This window comes from Miniopterus natalensis, chromosome 9 (genome assembly GCF_054644295.1).
Source record: "Miniopterus natalensis isolate mMinNat1 chromosome 9, mMinNat1.hap1, whole genome shotgun sequence".
Classification (NCBI taxonomy): domain Eukaryota; kingdom Metazoa; phylum Chordata; class Mammalia; order Chiroptera; family Miniopteridae; genus Miniopterus; species Miniopterus natalensis.
In genome coordinates this window covers 10,204,648-10,224,484 of record NC_142089.1, presented here as the reverse complement: position 1 = coordinate 10,224,484, position 19,837 = coordinate 10,204,648, and the positions used below count along the sequence as shown (strand labels likewise).

The window sequence follows — 19,837 nt, the reverse complement described above, 5'->3', positions numbered from 1 at the left end:
GCTGTACATTACATCTCCGTGACTATTTCTGTAACGCAATTTGTACTTTTTATCAGCTCCCCAACCCCCCTCATCTGGCCGTCATCAGTTTGTTCCTATAGCCTTGTAGTAGTTTGATATCAGGTAGCATGACACCTCCAACTTTGTTCCTTTTCAATATTGCTTTGGCTATTTGGGTCTTTTGTGGTTCCATATAAATTTTAGAATTAGTTGTTTTAGGTATGTAAAAAAATGCCATTGTTTTTTTGTTTGTTTGTTCCTCACTGGAGGATATTTTTTCCACGGAGTTTTAGAGAGAGTAGAAGGAGGGAAGGAGAGAGAGAGAAACATTGATGTGAGAGAGACACGATTGGTTGCCTCCCACACATGCCCCAACCGGGGTGCTGGGGTCAAACCTGCAACCCAGGTATGTGCTCTTCACCGGGAATCGAACCTTTGACCCTTAAGAACTCGGGTCGATGCTCTAACACTAAGCCACACCGGCCAGGGCCACAGTCCTCTTTGATGGAAGAGTGGCCTGGTGGGCAAGGCAGAGTAACCTTCCAGCGTTTGTCAGGATCCGAGGCTTCTGTTCTGGGGAGGAGGGGCAGCTGGTCTCGATGACACCGCGGGGTGGGGGCGGGGGCGGTGCCCTCCTACAGCCCCATGGATCACACACTACTCAGAAGTCACAGACTCAGTCACATGGCCCACGGTACAAGTACTTTATTTCAATTACAATAGTGCCACACCAAAACTACAGTAGCACAAGACATAAGAATACAAAAAATAGATTCCCAGCTCCAAAGCCCATGGCCATGTACCTGCAGAGAAGCCGGCCTAATGGCTCCTTGCGCTCAAGGGGGGGTCTCCTCCCCGTGCCCCCACTCACAGCACACCAGGAAGCAGTGAGCGCGAACTACATTCCCTCTCCCTGGACCCCCAGCCCTAGGACACTCGCTTCTGGCTGGGAGGTGCTGACAGACACTCTCAAGGACTGCGGCCCACGGGGCAGGGAGGGCGCGGAGCCTGGGAGAGCCCACCCTGTGGCAAGGCGCGTGTGGCGGGCTCCTGGCCTAGCTCCCTGTCTGGCTGCAGTCCTACCTTCCTCTGAAGAGCTCCCAGGCATGCTGCTTGTGGCGACCAGGGAACCCACTCCCCACACCCTTGCCCCAGCTCCGGGGCTGATCTGAAGGTGGGCGAGGCAGTGGCTGAGCTGTCACTTCTCTTGGGCAAGGAGGGTCTGGCTTCCTGGACAAGGCGAGTGCCTGTGGGAGCGGCGTCTGGCCAGGGGCCTGGGCTGTGAGATAGGAGACCGTGGTGGGCACCGGCTGCTTCTACCTCAGTCACAGGTACCCCCTTCTCCAGAGGACCAGAGTGGGGCTCCAACTGGCTCCACCCGGGGGGAGCTTCTGAACTGTGGCCTCAGGGAGGGGACGGCACTCCTGGTCCCCTGACACCACAGGCCAGACTGCCTGGGTTTGGGGAATGTTCCCTTCATGTCTCCCATGGCTGAAAGCAATTCCCAAGAAGAGGAGACCAAATAGCTACAAGTATTGTCTTGATTCAACCCAAGGGGCTGAGGGTGGGATGGAGCTCAGGGCAAGCTCAGGGGTTCCTGACTCCTGACCCCGGTGCCACTGACCTGTAGCCAGAGCTTCTGCGCTGGTGTGAGAGGCAGCTCTGCGGGCATGGGGAGTGGGGGGTATGGCCTTGTGTTCCAGTCAGGACACTTGGGGGCTTCGTTGAGGAGGCCAAGGACCCGAGGGGGGGGCTGTCTCCTTGGGGTGGAGCCCAGGGCTGCAGCCTCAGATAAGGCACTAGAGAACAGAGGGCAGGGATGGCGGTGTCTTGGGAGCCGGAGCCAGGCCCAGGCCGGGGTGGATGGAGCTCGGGGGGAGCTGGGACCTGTGGGGGATGAGAGCTACTTTCTCTTTTCCTCCTCTGGGAAGGAGAGTCCGCAAGGTAGACTCCCAAGTGGCTGGGGTGGGGGTGCTGCAGAAAGGCAACAGGCCCCCTGAACAGACATGGGGTGCCAAAACAGGAGGGACGGACAGAGTATAGGAAAGCACGTCTGATGCGGGGCTCGGCCTCACAGGGCTCCTATGGTCCAGATCCAGGGTGCTTGGGCACCCAGCTGGGTTTGAGGGCCCTGCCCTGACCTCATGCTGCTACAGCCATCAGGGCCCTGCTGCAACTTTGGAGATCAGACCTTCCTTGCTGGGGTTCCCACTGTTGGGCTCTGGGGACACAAGCACGTACACTAAGAAGGGTGGCGCCTTTGAGCTGGGCCTCCCCGAGCTGGCCGCTTCCTGCCTGGCCTCCATGCCTTTCCTCTCGACACAGGCCATGGAGGCTGGCGTCCTATGTTCCAAGGGCTGAGGCAGCTCTATTTGGGGACCTGCTCAAGGGCCGGGGATCGCTGCCCAAGCTCAGCCTTGCAGTGAGTGAGGAAGAGAGGGGGGTAAATCAGTGGGGCTTCCCTTGTCCACAGGTTACTTAGAAAAACAGAACACAATAAATATACCAATCCTCTCCTTAAAAAAAAAAAAAAAAAAAAAGTGTTTTAAATGCATTATTTCCCTGAAGATTTCCAGTGTATTCCACAATGTTTAAAAAATAGTTTCCCCAAAAAATATATATTTAAAGCATTTGACACAGTGGTATTTGTGGTGTATCTGGTGCTGGATGTGGGCGTGGGGCTGTGCCCACTGCCCTTGTCGGCGTGGGGCCCAGGCCTGGGGAGCCACCAGCCTGACACCCAAATGCCCTTCAGAGTTGGCGCACGCGTGCCTGGGATGACGGTATTCACGGGGATCAAACCTCGGATTATGCTGAGAACCCGCATCACAGGCTGTTCCAGCTGAAAACCCTCCAGTGCGGGGGAGACGGCCCTGGGTGGCCAAGGGGGCTGGGTGACACCCTGGGCGCTGGACGGAGGGGCAGCCTCGCTGGCTCCACCCTGTGGGCTCACCCTCACCCCCGCCTCCGTCTTGGCTGTCGTGCGCGCCCCTCACCAGACTTCACACTTGTGGTGGGGGTTCATGGGTGAGCCGAGCGGGCAGTGGAAGTGCTCCGAGAACTCCTTCGAGTTGGACACAGAGCCGATGACTCGGAAGCGGGAGGGGCTGTGGGGATCGGTGATGAGGCCTTCGTGGATGCTCTCGGGCGTGCGGACAGAGCACCAGACCTTCATGAGGGTGACAAGGGAGAGGCCGGGGTCACTGTGAGGTCCTGAGGCGGCCAGACTGGCCCCGTGCATAACAACAGACGAATGAGCCCCCCACACTGTTCTAGGAGCCCCGGGAGTCAGGAGGGCCTGACAAGTGGTTAAGAAAGAAACAGTGGCTGGTGTGTCCCCTATCCCCGCATCCTCTACTGCAGTTGTCTCCAACTGTGCTCCTGGGCATCTGTGTTAGATTTCATCTGAACAAAGGATCCGGTCCCCAAACCACTTTGAAAACCTCAGATGGAGCCCACATCACTCCCTGGGCAGAACAACTGTTTAATGGCGGTAGCCCTGAACCAGTAGAAGGCTACATGCTGAATGCCAGCTCAAGGGACAACCTGGGGCACACTGAGATTAAGAAATTTCTAGAACCCCAGAACCAGAAGGACCCTTAGTGATTGCCCTGACCTGTCACCTACCTGATGCAGAAATCCTTTTACTAGCACTCTCGGCCCTTCCTGGACTCTCTCTACCAACAGGAAGCTCGCTGCCTTGCAGGGTAGCTGCCCCTGGACAGCCCAATATACTTGGAGGTTCTCAACCGAAGGGAACTTGACTTTTGGCTTTCAGAATTCATGGAACAGCAAGATGCCCGAGTTTGGCTTTTTTTCCTAGTGAACTCACCTGCGCAAACCCCAGGAAGAAGAGCTGGTTATTGGTGAGCCCCAGGGTGGGCAACGTCTGCTCAGGCCCGTTCGTCTGCACCCAGTTCTGGTAGGCCTGGGAAGACAGAAAACAGAGCTCAGGGCTCCCGTGACGTAAGAGCTAGCAGGGTGGTGAGGGAGGGGCTAGCGTGGCAGATGGTGGGAAGTCCCACCCTGCAGAGCTGGCCTCTGGGGTCTGGATGTCAGCTCTGACAGCTCAGCTCAGCCCAGAGGAGCCGTCTTCCCTACCTGCACTCACTCCGAGGGAAGTGCAGTCAACCCTACAGCTTTAAACACCATCTACATGGCAAAGGCTCTCAGAGGCATACTTTGTATATTCAGCTGCCCCAGCTGGACCTCCAAGATGCATCTCCAACTTTACGTGGCACAGATAGAACGGAAGGACACACACACACACACACACACACACTCTCTCTCTCTCTCTCTCTCTCTCTCTCTTTCCCCATTATAGTAAATGGCATTGAGGTCCAAACCCCTGAACTCCTCTGATTCTTCACTCTCAATCAAAACACCCCCCCCAAGTCTGACCACCTCTTACGCTCCCCACTGCTCCATCCCATTTCCTGCCTGGACAACCTCGCAACAGCTTTCTAATTAGTCTCCTTGACTCAAACTGGTCCAATCCCAATCCGTCCCGACATAGCAACTTAAGTCATCCTTATAAAGCAGGGGTTGGCAGGCTTTTCCTGTGAAGGGCCAGGGAGCAAATATTTTCAGCTTTGGAGGCTAACTGGTCTCTCTTGCCACCACTCAGTTCTGCTGCCATAGTGAGAAAGCAGCCACAGACAACATGGAAACGGATGGGCCTGGCTGCATCCCCTATTTTTATTTACAAAAACCAGCCGAGGGCTGGATTTTGCCAGCGGGCTATAGATTTGTTGATCTCTGTTTTAAAGGATAAATTGAACCATGCCATTCCTCTATTTAAAAACCCTGCAGCGACTCCCACTGCAACCAGAATAAAACCAAGGCTCCTTGCTCTGGGCCCAGCCACTCCTCCAACCTCCCCTCCCCCACCTCGCCCTGCTCTCCCTCCCCACCCTTCCCGTCCTTGAACTTGCCAGGCTTGTGTGTCCATCTCCTGGCCCTGCACTGACTCTTCTTGCCCAGCCTCTTCCTCATCACTTAGGTCTCAATTCAAATGTCAGCCCCTCCAGAAAGCCTCCCCTGACCACCCTCCCCTTGATCTCGATTATGGTGCCCTACCTGAAATATGTTATGGCCTTTCCATCCTCTCCCTGACCCACAAAATCGTGACTTTATGAGAGCACGACTCCTATCTGTCTGGCCACAGAAACTCCACTGTACCAAACAGTGCACGGTGGGTAGGTCTGCAATACACGCTCACTGATGAGCTTCACACAAGTTACCAAATGTTTCTGGGCTCAGTTTCCTCAGCTGCAAAATGGGAGCTGTGAGACCCGCTGTAAAGTGGCTGTGGTACTGAGCACTGGGCCCGCACATGCTAAGGCCCCTCTCAGCATCTCTGCTCTCACCATCCTGGTGAGGAGGGAGCTCTGTGTCGCTCTGACACCTCTTTTTCTCTCGTGGCCTCTGTTATCTCTCCCATCCACCTCAGCTGCCATTCCTGAATGTCACTCTGGATCAGCCCTGTGCCCCAGCTGCTACATGTCACACCCCAGTGATGCAGGGATTAGGGACCCAGCCAAGCACGCCGAGGCTCAGGAGGCCGGGTGGCCTACTCTGGAACCAGGACTCAATCCAGAACCGGCCCCATGACCAGTGTCCCTCCCTCCCCTCCTGGCCCCCTGCTGCCCCGGCACAGGGTGGCTGCCCCGGCACAGGGAAGAACAGGCAGGACTTCCCGTGGGTCCAGCCCAAGCCCTTTCCCGTGTCACTCTGTCGGGCTGGACTCAAGAGCAGAAAGCCTTCTGCGTGTCCAGCTCCGTGCCGGTGCTGTCACGGACACCCTCTCAATGAGTCCTCAGTATACCCATTTCACAGACGAGGAAGCTGAAGCTCACAGAGTGGCTGCCACTTGTCCCAGCCCGGCTGTGCGGGGAGCGGGCTCTTACCCGATAGGCCGCCTTGAGGCCCCCGTTGTCGGCGATGTTCTCCCCGAGGGTGTGGCGGCCGTTCACGGGCTCCCCGTTCACGCTGTAGTTGCCGTACTGCTCCACCATGCACTCCGTCTGCCGCTTGAAAGCCTCCACGGACGAGTTCTTCCACCAGGGCCGGAGGTTCCCGTCCTTGTCATACTCCCGTCCTGCAGGGTCAGAGGGAAGTGTCAGGTCCCGGGGAAGGGGAGGCAGGCAGGGGCCTGCGGCTGCTGACGGCACCTCTCCTCCAAGGGACAGCCGGGCGCATCTGTCTGCACCCACTGGCCCCCCTGGACTGGGGGGGCGATGCTGCTGAGCGCTGAACTGCCGGATGAATGAGCTGATCTGAGGGGGGCGGGGTGGGGGGGGTGAAGGAACACGATCCAGGCAAAGGACCAGCACGTGCAGTTTCCACGGACTCACTGTCAAGGCCAAGAGGGGTGAATGGAGCTGGTGGCATTAGGGTGACAGTCTCAGAGGTCCTGCCTCCTCCTTCTTGGCCTTGGGGCCCCCAAAGCAAGAGGCAACAAGGAGGATTCTGAATGTTGGCTGGTGAGGAGGAAAATGACCTCAGCTCCCCTGACTGTGATCAGACTAGAGAAGTCTCTGGAGTAGTGGACAGGTGTACGCGCCCCCGAGGACTGGACACCCTCCAAGAGCAGGGTGCTCCACTGTGCGCCTGACACGGTCCTCATAATCACCACACGAGGCTGGGGCCATCATGCCCATTTTACAGACAAGGAAACTGTCTTGGAGGAATGATGGGACTTGCTAAAGTTCATATAACCAGCAGGAGGCAGAGTCAGGATTTGAACCCAGATCCTGTCTCGAGGCTAAGACCCTTAGAGGTGAAGGAAGCAAAAGGAAATCAGTGGGGCCAGGAAGCTGATGGGCCCCTCTGAAGGGAACCCCCAGGAACCCATACCTTGATCATCAAAAGCATGAGTCAGCTCGTGGCCCACGACGACACCAATACCGCCAAAATTTAAGGCCCTGGAGGAGAGGACACGAAGGTGAGAGGGTTGCCACGAGGGGAGGAGGGATCACTGCAGCCTGAAACTGAAGCCAGTCAGAAGCCAGGTGGGCCAGCTGTGGTCAGTCTTTGCCCAATGGACACCAAGCACCGGGCTAGATGTTCTGCAGAACCGCACTGTCCTCTTTGGTCATCTCCAAAGAGTTAGGTGTGAGTAGCCGACTCTATAAATGAGCAAATCAGGGCTCGGAGTGGTGCAATCACTCTGCCCAAGGGCAAAGTGAGGCCCGTGTAGATTTCCTTTCTGAGACAGGGCCCTCCCCCTTCCCAACTGCCTGGCTGTGACTGCTCTAAAACGCAGTTAGGGGCACATTCCCCCAGGTTCCCGCTGTGCAGGGGCTTCCAGAACTAGGAGACCCTGGAGGGAAGCATAGGGAGTGAGGATGTTGTCTCTGCAACTTTTCTGAATGTCTCAAGCTCCCTGGGTCAGTGGGGCAAAGGGCACCCGGTGAGACTGGCTCGGTCATGTGGTCAGCTGTGGGCCACAGGGCTGGGTTGGGGGTCCCCTGAGGGGCAGGGGAAGGAGATGGGGCGGGAGCACCGGGAGCAGCGTACATGGGTGAGGAGCGGGTGTAGAACGGAGCCTGCAGGATTCCGGCTGGAAACACAATCTCGTTCTTGGTGGGCGAGTAGTAAGCATTCACCATGGGGGGAGTCATGCTCCACCTGCAAGCAAGATGCACGTAAGACAGGACAGCTTGGGGGAAGGGCATGTGGGGATAGTCCACTAGGAGGGTAGCAAGAGCCTTAAACGTGTGGGTTCCCGTTAACCCCAGGCACACAAGTACAGGGACATCTGTAGCAACACTGTTTTTGAGAGGGGGAAACCGGAAAACACCTAAATGTCTATAAATAAGGGATCGGTTAAAACTGTCGTCATGCCACACAATGGGCCTCTGAGGCTCTTACAAAGAGCTCGATGGACCATTACATAGCGAAACATCATCATCGTCTCAGCTCAGAATGCATCCATCAGCAATTCTCAAAATGTGGTCTGTGGATTCCTGGCCGGGGTAGGGGGTGGGGTGTTCAGTTCCCTTTCAGGGGTCTGTGAGGTCAAAACTACTTTATTAATAACACTGAGGCATTATGTGTCTTTTCCATTGCGTTGACATTTACACTGATGGCGTCAAAGCAACGGTGGGTAGAACTGCTGTAGCCTTAGCAGAGTCATGGCACCGACTGTTCTAGTGGCCACCGATGTAGTCTAATTATTAATTTCATTAAAGCCAGGCCCTTGAGTATAGGTCCTTCAATACTGTGTGACCACACAGGAAGTCTACATAGCACTTCTGTTTTTTCCCCAGAACCTCATTTGTACTTGAGAGAGCAACTGACAAAGAAGGGCATTTCAGACCTGGATATCTGGCAGACATTTTCTTGAAAATGAGCTCGTCACCTCAAGGAAAACAAATGACACTATTTGTCGCCAATGATAAAAATTCAAGGTTTCGGCCCAGCTGGTGTGGCTCAGCGGTTGAGCATCGACCTAGGATCCAGGAGATCACAGTTCAATTCCTGGTCAGGGCACATGCCTGGGCTGTGGGCTCAATCCCCAGCAGGGGGCGTGCAGGAGGCGGCCGATCAATGACTCATCATTGATGTTTCTCTCTCTCTCTCTCTCTCTCCCTCTCCCTTCTTCTCTCTAAAATCAATAAAAAAATATATTTTTTTTAAAAATTCAAGGTTTCAAAAAAAAAATTAGATGTTTCAAGCAAAAATTAAAATTCTGAGTAACTTGTACTGGTCACAACAAACATCAGCTTCCCAATCTTAGACTTTTCTCAGCGGGTCAGTGGTGATATTAACAGATATAGATTTTTTGTACATTGTATAATGAAAGCATCACTATTTGGAAGATATATGAAACTCAGTGAACCACTGTTTTCCAAATGACCATTGTGTGGTGTTAAAAATCATGCGTGGGTGAAAGAGCCATCGAAGTGTAAGACAGACGGATGGATTTTAGTTTAACAGAGCATGAAAAGTTAGTGGATATAGTTTCCCATTCCTCAGTGCAATTAGCCTTTAAAAACATTCCATTTGTTGAGTTTTGGTTTAATATCAATAAAGAATGTGCAGTAGTATCAGAAAAGATTATTAAAATACCCTCCTTTCCAACTACGTATCTGTGTGAGACTAGATTTTCTTTATATATTTCAAATACAATGCATTGTGATAGACTGAATGCAATACAGAAGTACACTGTATGAACAGAATGAATGTAATAAAGAAGCGGATGAGAGTCCGCCATCTGCAATTAAACCAGAGACATTAAAGAAATGTGCAAAAGTAAAACAATACCTCTTTTTTCCTCATTAAACTTATAAAAAAAGCTTTCTGGGTCCAATAACCTTTTAAGAGTGTATAAGGGACCCTGGTGGTATAATATTGAAACATTTGGCCCCTCGATGATTTTTCTGGTGTGGAGGGGAAGGGTCCATGAGGAGCAGAGTGAGGCAGGAAAGACATTCTTTCTAAAAGCCTAGCCAGTCACTCTGTCTCCTCCAGGTGAGCCCCACAGAGATGTGTTAAGGGGTACCTAAAGCCATGAAAGGATACTGAGAAGATGAAAACATCATATTTATATTAAAATAATCATGAATACAAAAATGGGCAGGAGATAACATTTAAGTGAAAAATTTTAACCTAAAAGACCAGATAGATTCAGAACCTTGTGGCAGTACTTGTGCTGTATTCTGGAGATAAAAGACCACCTTCATGTGCCCTTTAAGGGGTACCCTGGTCATAGAAGGGAAACTGGGAGGAAAAAGATGCTCAAACCCCTGTTGTCCACGAGGCGGCACCAGAGGCAAAGAGAAGGTGCTTTGGTCTTTTGGTAAGATTTATTCTGCAAAATGTTTTAGGCACAGGAGGGAGCCTGGTCTGAGAAATAGCACTGGGCTGACTACCTCTGAGTTTTCTGGGGAGACTATTAAAAAAACAATAGGTACCAGGTCTCACTCCATATTATGTTGATTTAAGAAGGTCTGGGGGATAGGCCAGAAAGCTATCTTTTTAAAAAACGTCCCCAGAGACGAGACTCTTGATGTGCAGTGAGGTTCGGGAATCACAGTGGATAGGGGCCTGTCCAGAATCTTCCCCAGGCCTGCCCTGAGAATCCACCACTCCTGTTAGTGAGGAATTAGAGGAAACTAGCCCTAGCTGAGGGCCCCTCTGTGCTTCACTCCCAGAGGTTCTCACACTCGACTGTGACACCAGCTCCGAGTACAGAAGTGGTGCGGCTGGGACATGATGCCAGGTCTGCTCAACTTAAGGCCGGGATACTCTGCCACAGCCTGGCACTGGGGGCACAGACTCGGCCGATCCCAGCTCCCACCTGGGCAACACTTCTTTGATCCTTGGGTTCTTCATCTGATATGTGGGATGATGACAGTCCCCATTGCACAGAGGGCCCTTAGAACAGTTATAACCAGCCCATGGTATATGCCACAAAGGCAAGTTCAGCCCAGAGCACCCCCATGTGCCGGGAGCCAGCACCTTCCCCGCAAGGCCCAGACTCACTGGTCTCTGTTGGGAGCTTTCCTGAGCTGGTCAGCAGTGACCCTCCACGAGAAGTTGAAAAAGCGCATGGCGTTCTCAAAGTAGAGGTCCGGGACTGCAGAGTACTGGGTAAGAGAGCAAAGTCACAGGGTCAGAGCACGCCCAGGAGGGAGCACCTCAGGCCCTTGAACCAAACCCCTTCTGAGACTGAGGGCCCGCAAGGTTAAGGGGCTAGTCGCAGGTCAGAGGCTAGAACGGGGGCCTCCAGGCTGCAGCCTTGGGCTCTTCCCTCAGCCTCACCCAGCTGGGGCTTGGCGCCCTGGCCCCCTCAAGGACACAGCAGTGTCCCAGGCCCTGCAGCAGAGCATGGGCCTCAGGCAGGAAGCCTCCCCAGCACTGTCCAACAGAACTGGCTGAGATGATGGACATGTTCCACGTCTGTGTTGCTCAAAATGGTAGGCCCTGGCCACATCTGGCTACTGAGCACTTCAAATGTGGTGTGACCTTTAACTTTAATTTAACTGTAATTTATAAGATTTTGATTAATTAGCCATCTATGGCTAGTAGCTACCATACCCGACAGCACAGATCTCATAAATCAAGTTGGATCCAGCTCTGAAACGTCAGGGGACACTGTGCATCTTCCTCACCCCTCAGCCTGGCCACCCCTCAGCAGTTTTCAGGCGCAAGGTTGTCCCTCGGACCCCAGCCAGGGCTTTCTGGCTTTACGCCAGGACCGAGTACGATGCTGGGCCCTGCGGGCAGGCTCGGGTCCTCCGCGCTGTTTCCAGGAGCCCCTGGTCTCCTGGCCTGATACTCCGGAGCCTCTTAAATTATTCTCAAGGGTGAAGGCTGCAGAACGAGACTCACATTCTCAGAAGCGATCCGAATAGTCTTAGGTTTTAAATATAACCGTGATGAGAGGTTATAATTGAAAAATGCCTGAATTTATGAACTTCAATCACAAAAATATAAAATTTAAGGGCAGAAGCACAATCCATTTGCCCAAAGTTCTAACCACCAGGGATACGTCAACCACCCTTGTTGCCCAAATGAAGCTTCGACGTGCATTTGAGATTCACGCTTCCTTTTTCCTGTTAGCATTTCAGGCGCCAAACCAGGGGCCCAGGTTTCTCTGGGAGGGTGGGGGGACCCCGGGTAGGAGGTAACTCTGGGCTGGGAAGGAAGAGGTGGTATGAGGGGCTCCACGCTGCACTCTGCCCCTGATATTACAGGGGCCCAGTGCTCTCTGCACCTTCTAGGGTCTATTTCCCTCCACTAGTTACCACTCATTAAATATAACTGACCACTTCCAGAGGGGCACGAGGCACTGTTCTGGCACTGACTGCTGGGCACTGGTGCTGGTGGCTCCAAGGAGGCGGGGGCCTCCGGCTGGCCCAGGAGATGGAACAGGGAACAGCTTCCTCATGCCTGGTCCACCCCCAAAGCCCACAGCTCACCATTTCAAGGTGTCGTCACAGTCACAGAGCCTCCAGCGCCTCATCCGGACCCAGCCTGCCGCTCCCCTTTCCCAAATGGGGACCCCAGGGAGCATTTGGAAATGCAAAGGGGCAGGTAGGAACCACTCACATCATTGAACACTTTGTCGAGCTCCTTGGGGTCCATGATAAAGTTGGGGTAGCCTATCATGTTGTAGATGGCATCAGCCTGGAGAGGGGAGACAAAGAGGACAGTGAGTGCCCAGTCGGGCTCTGAGGGTGCTGGGCTCAGGGTGTGGGCCAAGGAGACACAGGGCCAGGCTCCTTCCACCCCAGGGTTTCCATATCTCTTTCTGGAAAGATTCATCTCCTGTCTAAATTCTACTTATCTCTTGGGTCTCACTTAAATGTCACTTCCTAAGGGAAGCCTTCCCCGGTCCCCACCCCACCAAGCACATCAGATTGTCCACTCTCTATCAGACACCTCACATCTCCCTGCACATTCAGCATGTGGTTTTCATCAGTCATTAATGCAAGCACGTGTTCAAGGCTGTCCCTCCATCCTGCCGGGCTGCCCAGCCCGAGGGCAGGGTGGCATCTAGATGCGGTCTCTCCTTCGCAACCCCCGTCAAGCACCCGGTGAGCCTCACCTTTTCCTTGGCTGCCTTCCGAGTGTCTTCATCCATCCACTTCAGGGTGCTCAGGCTTTCCTCAAACGCCTTCTTGATCTCCAGGATGATCTCGCTGGCCTGTGGAGACAGAAGCAGAAGCTGAAGCTGAAGCTCGGGGCCGTGGGTGGGCACCCAGTGCAGGAGGACAACACAAAGCAAAGACTAAACTCAGGTCTTGGCTCAACGCCGCAGGCTCCCAGGCGCTGGGCTAAGGTGGGGGGGGGGCCACAGCCATGTTCCCCAACCTTGTTCCTCAGAACACTAGCATCCCATAAGAAAAGGCTAGACTTCCGTAAACGGGGCTCCATGGTCAGATACAGTTAGGGCAAGCTTTGAGAATGCAGGAAAAGTCTTTGCTGCGGGACTTTTCAGAGCCTTTAAGGTGTACCATGCAGTGCAATTCTTTCTGGAAAGGGTTAGAATACATAGCCTTTCCCAGACTTACTGGACCACAGAATCCCTTTTTGATGGAATGGGCTTTGAAATCTAGAGAGCTCAAGTTTAAGGAGCAGTTTCAGAAACACTCTGCTCAGGCTGGGGAGGAACGTCTGTTCTCAAGGGTGACACTGTCACAGGCAGACCAGGCAGCTGAAGATTCCAGACCGGGGGAGGTGGGGCTTCGCAGCAGGAAGAGCAGAAGGGCTGATGGCCAACAGAATTGGACTCAGACTCTGCACAGGCAAGTCACGGAATAGGTCTGAGTCTCCGTCTGCTAACCTTTGACTGCAGATAATATCTATGTACTTAATATTTAGCAATAAAAACTGTAACAACCATACCTTTCATTGAACCCTTATTTTGTGGCAGGAGCTCTATGTGTAGTATCGCATTAATCTCCCCCTGTGGGTTGGCCCTCCCCACCCCGTTACAGGTGAGGTGAGAATATTGTCCCAAGTCACACAACAGGGAACTGGTAAGCTCAGGATCTGATTTCATGCCTGGTTGCTTCCATGTCCTCTGCTCATTTAGAACAAACTTGTCACCCACGGAGTAAGAAAAACGTCACACTCTAGGCAGAGCTGCTCTGTCCACGTTCTCTCGCTGGGTGCTTCACACCCTGGGAAGTGGAGATGGCTGCTCTGCGGTAAGGGTTAAATGAGGTGACACAGCTGAAGGCCTGGCACTCAGCAACAGTAATGATCATGAGTAACTCCCATTTTTCAGGGCTGCAGGAAACGAGACCTTGCAGTTAAGGCGGGAGCCCCGGGCCGGAGCAGAGAAGGTCCAGAACAGACCAGAGTGTGGGCCACCAAGTTCACGAGGGGCCATCGCTGGCGTGATGTCACAGCCTGTGTCCAAGGGGAGGTACTTACTATGTTCTTGCTGTCCTCGGCGAAGGTCTCTTTGACAAACATGGGGCCCAGGGCGAAGCCCAAGTTGTTTTCTGTGTCACTCACGCAGAACTTCCAGCGAGGAAGGCAGGTCTGGAAACACAAGTGGGAAGGGTTACTGGATCCCCGCCTCCTTCCCAACCCCTGTTCATCTGGGAGGTAGCACCAGCTGGGGCCCCTGCTTCCTTCCAGAACTTCAGGGATTCCTTTTCAGACTGGGTAGAAGTTATTTTAGGCATTGGACAACAGAACACCTCTCATCACGGCCACCTTCTAGTTCCTGAACACAGGCTCCATGCACAGCACTTCACAGATGGTACCCTGTGGAGCCATCACAGTGAGCCTGAGAGTCTAGGAAGACAGGCCCTGACAGGCGAGGAAACAGAAACTGAGCACGGAGAAGCCTCTGGTCTAGGGTCCCACAGTGACCGGAACTCTGCCACGTGTGACCCCACACCCCACGCTCCCATCTGAACCTTGTTCTACCTCCTGGGGGAGGCTAAGAGTCCCGGTGACCAAGAACCTTGGGAGGTTACCTTGTCTACCCTGAGCAACAGGAGAACCTTCCCAGACGCCAGGATCCCAGCCCCATTTAAAGCCTCCTGGAGACAAAACTGTCACAGCAACACTACAAAACTTTGAAGTGTCCCTTCGTCCCCCGTCTTACCCTCAAGCCCACTCGCCTACAGGACACCTCTGTGCAGCTGAAACAGGCACCCGGGGCTGCAACCTCATAGAGCAGGCTCGGGAAGAGCCCAGGGTAGTTTCTGTCCCACCTGCTCCCCTGCCCAGCAGCCCTTTGTGGACAGTCTGCGTGACTCCAAGTGGGGGCCCCGCTCCCATAAATCCCTAGCGCTGCAGAGGGAGCTGAGTCTTCTGAACCCTGAACAACAGATGGCAAAAGCCACCCAGGTCAGGGCAGCCTGCTTCATAACAGGCCTCAACTGAAATCAGCCCGAACTCCCATCAACTGGCAGATGGATACACAAAATGTATTTTTATACAACACACTACTAGGCAACAAAAAGGAATCAACTACTGATACACACAACACGGATGCATTTCGCAGACTTACGCTGAGAACCAGACACAGAAGGGCCCCGGGCGTGGGATTGTGACTACACCCATCTGCACCCACGGGGGGTGAAGGCTGGGCTAATGTGAAGGGGCACAGAGGACCTTCTGCTCAGGAGACTCTGAATAAATGGGGTGGTGGTTACATGGGTGATTTCATTTGTCAGAACTCACTGAGCTGTGTACTTAATGTATACATTTAATTGCATATAATATGTTACACCTTAGTTAAAAAAATTTTTCAGGCAAGAAGGAAGCAAGAAAAAGGCACCCTAACCTTCTCAAATACAGTTGCCCAAGGTCTTTTAAGCTCCCCCCCCAGGACTCCACCTGGACACCTTCCCTCTCCCCCAGCCCCCCCTTCCCCAGGGGCAAAGCCTCCAGCTGGACACAGGCCGCACCTGGATCTGGCCAAGGCTGCCCACAAAGGAGGTCAGGGCCGGGGGTTCCCTGGGGGGAGGCGGAGGGATGGGGAGGGCGGCCCTGGGGCCCCCGAAAGAATGTGGGGGCATTTACAGGTGGGTGGAGACCATGAGGTCTGGGCCTGGGAGGGTAACAGCATCGGTGAGCAGCGGAGTCATGTTTACCATGAGCCAGGCGCTGCCCAGTGCTGTGTTTATGGGGAAGAAGTCATATTGGGGTTCCTTGTGTAAATGGGGGATGCTGATCGTACCCACCTCACAGGGCATGTGACGGTCCCGTGAGTTATATAAGGAAAGCGTTACCCTCATCACCATGGAGGAGTTGGAAGGGAGAGCACAGAGGCTACCTTTGGCTGTAAATTAGCTAAAATGCTAAGATTCTTCTTTATTCTTCTTTTTAGATTTATCTTTATTGTTGAAAGTATTACAGATGTGCCCCATTTCTCCCACTGCTCTTTATTCTTTAAGACCTAGTATAACGACCTCCCCCTGGAAGCTTCTGTCCACCCCACACCGTACCCCCGGATGGCTCAGGCCCCCTCCTGTGTGCTCAGGGACACCTGGGCAGGCCCCTTCAGTGGCCCTCTTTATTCTCTGCCTATTGTCTGCCTCCTTCAGGAGTTCCATGGAGGGTACTGTGGTCATGCCAGCCCCCAACCCAAGCCCTGGCACACAGTAGGTACTCAACAAGCGTTTGGGAGTGCATAGTAACAGGCTCACCTTCTTGGTCCCATACATGACTTCCATAAACTTCTCGTCGGCGTCCTGAAAGCGCTGATCAAGGAAGGTACTTGTCTTCCGCACCAGGTTCCAGATCATGTAGTTGTTCAGCAGGCTGGGGCAAGAGGGGACAAGGCGTTCAGAAGTGCGCTGGGCTCGAAACGTCACAGAACTCCCCCCACTGACCTCTAGGGGGCGCTCAGGCCCAGTGCTCTGATCCCAGGGGTTCTTTCCACACCTGTCTCAGTTTGTCTGGTATGGCTCTCTAAGCACATTAGCCATCATTTCTTCAAGGGCAGAGCCTGGGTCTTCTGTTGAAAAGCTTTCAGTGCTTAGTGCAATGATTTGTACACCACAAGTGCTCAATAAGCGCTTGTTGCTAGCCTCAAACTGGAACCAACAGGGGGAGGAGTCAGTAAATATCCACAGATTTTTCTCAATGGAATAGTATGTAGCCATGAAAAATGAGGCCTGCAGAGAGTTTGGGATGGCATGGGGAAAATGCTTATGATAAAAGTCAAGGGAGGTCCTGGCTGGGTAGCTCAGTCGGTTAGAGCATTGTTCTGATACACCAACGTTGTGGGTTCGATCCCCAGTCAGGGGACATACGAGAATCAACCAATGAATGCACAAATAAGTGGAACAACAAATCGATGTCTCTCTCTCTCTTTTTTTCTGTCTCCCTTTCTCTCTCTCTCTCAAAATTCAATTTAAAAAAGTCAAGGGAAAAGCAGACTAACATCCAGTCACAATGATGGGGGGAAAAGGAACCATGTATTAGAAATCCATCTCTGTCCCTCTCACATACATGCCTTCTCTCTCCACATGTGCACACTCACAAACACACACACGTCCCATACGATCAACAGTAGTGTTTTGGGTAATTATTAACTAAAAATATGAGCTACCACCTACCGAGTCCCATTCCACATCAAGGCACTATATTAAAACACTGTACTGTTTCACTCAAGTCTCACAACCCTATGGGGTAGGTGCTATTTGTATCTCCATTTTATGGATGTGGAAAATGACCCGAGAAAGGGAAAGAAATGTGCTCAAACCTACAAAGCTGGTAGGTGGAGGAGCTGGGATTTGAACCTGTGCTCAAAAGCCAGCCCCAGGGCTCCTTTTCCTGAGTCAGCTTGTCACCGCTCAGCCATCCTGCCTGAGTGACCCCAAAGGCTGCCTGCAAGAGGCCCGTCCCAGTCCACCGGGCGCCCTTACCACTTGTCAGTGTTGTTGATGAGGGTGGAGACCTGGACGAGGTAATCCTTATCATAGACAACAATAGGCTCGGATTCATTGATCTCCACAGGGTGGAAGATGGTGTTGAGGAAGGGCAGCCAGTTGATGGCAGGCGCCAAGGCCTGGAAGAGAAGAAGACAGTGTGACTCAGAGGCCAGGTCTCCAGGGCGTGTCACTGTGCCTCCATCCTCACACAAAGCCAAGAGCTGGGAGCTGGCAGCTGTCAAACAAAGGCTGGCGGACTTTTATTGGAGTTGTCATACAGAGAATTCTTTTTAAAAAATATATTCAAATAATATTTTCTTTACTGACCTCTCTGAAACATGTCAAAATTCATATGGCTAATGGAACTTTCCATATTAAAATGTTGCTCAATATGGCAAATTCCTAACAAAAAGTATTTTAATGTAGGAAATCAACATGTGAACAATACATTTAGGTGGTAAAATTCAGGTTACAAATACAAGCTAAATATCAAATAGTATCATATTTCTGGTTTAATGGAAAACATAACAGTGTGTCAGTCACGCTTAACACCTTGGCTAAGTAGAGAGAGAAATGCGCAGGGGTGTCAAAGAGGTATGTACCTAGGGTTCTAAGGAGCCAAACTTGAACTTGAAATGGAACTAGGATGGGAGAGAGGAGACACAGCAGCATGGAGAAGCTACCCTTCATCGAGCCCCTCCCATGCCAATGACTCACTCATCTCCCATCTGGTGCTCATGACAAGCCTAGGAGGTAGGTGCTATTACCCCCAGTTTATAGGTGAAGAAATTGAGCCTCAGACAGGCCTTAATGGATAAGTGTGCAGAATCTGGAGCCAAACTGCCTGGGTTCATACTCCAGCTCTCTTACTCATAAGCTGTGTGACCCTGAGAAAGACGATGAACCGCTCTGTGCCTTGGGACCATCATAATCACAAAACACACTCCACAGGGTTAATATGAGGAGTAAACGCGTTAATACTGTCTGTTTCACTCAAAACGCACTTCTGTAACATCAACCGGCTTCTATACAACTGCTAAATTCAAGAATGAGAGCAGTAGAATGTGTCAATTGTTTGGGTCCATAGCTGATTTTTCTCAGGCAAGGCATCCAGAAAAGCACGTGTAGAATGACAACCTTCAGCAAGAAAAGAAAAGCTCTTAGCTCAGCCGATGCACTCATAGGAAGCCCGTCAGCTATATTTTAAGGTAATTTAAAATGAGCACCTGCACAGGGGCTCCTTCCCCACAGACGCACGGCCAGCTTTGCATATCTCGGCTCTTGGCAGGCTGCCCTTGCCCTTGCCCTTGCCCTTGCCCTGGCCCTGGCCCTGGCCCTGGCCCTTGGCCCACCCTGTGGCAGCCCCACCGCTCAGAGCTCCCGCTGGTCTGCAGGGGCTCCGTCCACAGCCAGCATGTCCCCTTCCCACCAGGCAGCCTCCAGCTGTGCTGTGCGGTCTCTCAAGTTTCCAATTATTGTTTTGTGAGTGTTTTGATTACAAAGTTACACAACATGTGTTTTTTTTTAAATTGTGGTAAAAATACACATCTAAAATTTACCATCTTAACCCTTTTCAAGTGTACAGTTCAGTGGCAGTAAGTATTCACACCGTTACGCCACCATCACCACCATCCATCCATGTATTTCATCTTGCAAAACTGAAACTCTGCACCTACTGAACAATAACTTCTCCCAGCTCCTCCTCCAGCCCCTGGAAACCACCACTCCAAGTTCTGTCTCTGTGAACCTGAATCACACAGTATTTATCCTTTTGTGACACTTATTTCACTTTGTGTAATGCCCTCAAGCAAAATTGTACAACTTCTGAATGGTCTGCTCTAGACCTATTTTTCCCATCTGTCTTGCTATTTTTAGTTATTTTTTTTGTCCTGTAACCTTACAGAATGCAAGGATTTCTGGGACTACAATGTGCTGTGTTACAGCAAAAGTGCCTGTATGTGTCAATCACTTAGGACGGTATCCGGCACTTGGCAAGCACTCGATCAATAGTAGCGATTGTAATCACTGCTCAAGGTCTCCCGACAGTGGGCCTGGGCTTGCCCAATTCCAAACTCTGTTCTCTGTTCCCTTGAAAAGGGGCAAAACGCAAGACGAAGGAAGGTGAGAGAGGCATTACAAATGGCCTTCAGATGGTAAGATCAATCCGTAATGTAAAATCAGTCTGTAACATCAGCTGAATCTATAACCTGTTGGTGAATACTTATGATGTCCTCACAGAGAGAGGCAACCATAAAAACCCTCCAGTTAACAGGCACTGAATTTCCACAGGAGCTAAGGTCCTGAGGTCACACAGTTGAGTGACTGCGCAGGTCTGAAACCCAGGTGTACTCACGTGTCTGGTTTCAAAGGGCAGCACAGCTCAGCTGCTGGGGAACAAGGACCTCAGAGGATGGAGGAGGGCTGGACAACCGGCTCTCAGTGGGGGGCTGGTTTGCATTCCCACCGTGACCCACTGCAGA

At 52.3% G+C, this 19,837-nt stretch overlaps 1 protein-coding gene across 2 annotated transcripts in view; it reads right to left on the bottom strand.

Moving 5' to 3' along the window:
- Positions 1–690: 690 nt before the first annotated feature.
- The window catches only part of ECE1 (endothelin converting enzyme 1), an 88,994-nt gene continuing 69,847 nt past the window's right edge, over positions 691–19,837 (bottom strand). For both annotated transcript variants that reach the window (XM_087820179.1, XM_087820178.1), the window contains 11 exons: positions 17,352–17,494; positions 16,128–16,242; positions 13,894–14,004; positions 12,560–12,658; positions 12,061–12,138; positions 10,492–10,595; positions 7,522–7,632; positions 6,859–6,926; positions 5,910–6,100; positions 3,833–3,928; positions 691–3,169 (listed from right to left, as the gene is read on the bottom strand). In XM_087820179.1, coding sequence (XP_087676305.1) covers positions 2,993–3,169; positions 3,833–3,928; positions 5,910–6,100; positions 6,859–6,926; positions 7,522–7,632; positions 10,492–10,595; positions 12,061–12,138; positions 12,560–12,658; positions 13,894–14,004; positions 16,128–16,242; positions 17,352–17,494 — 1,293 coding nt within the window. In that variant the 3' untranslated portion in view covers positions 691–2,992. The remainder of the gene's footprint in view (positions 3,170–3,832; positions 3,929–5,909; positions 6,101–6,858; positions 6,927–7,521; positions 7,633–10,491; positions 10,596–12,060; positions 12,139–12,559; positions 12,659–13,893; positions 14,005–16,127; positions 16,243–17,351; positions 17,495–19,837) is intronic.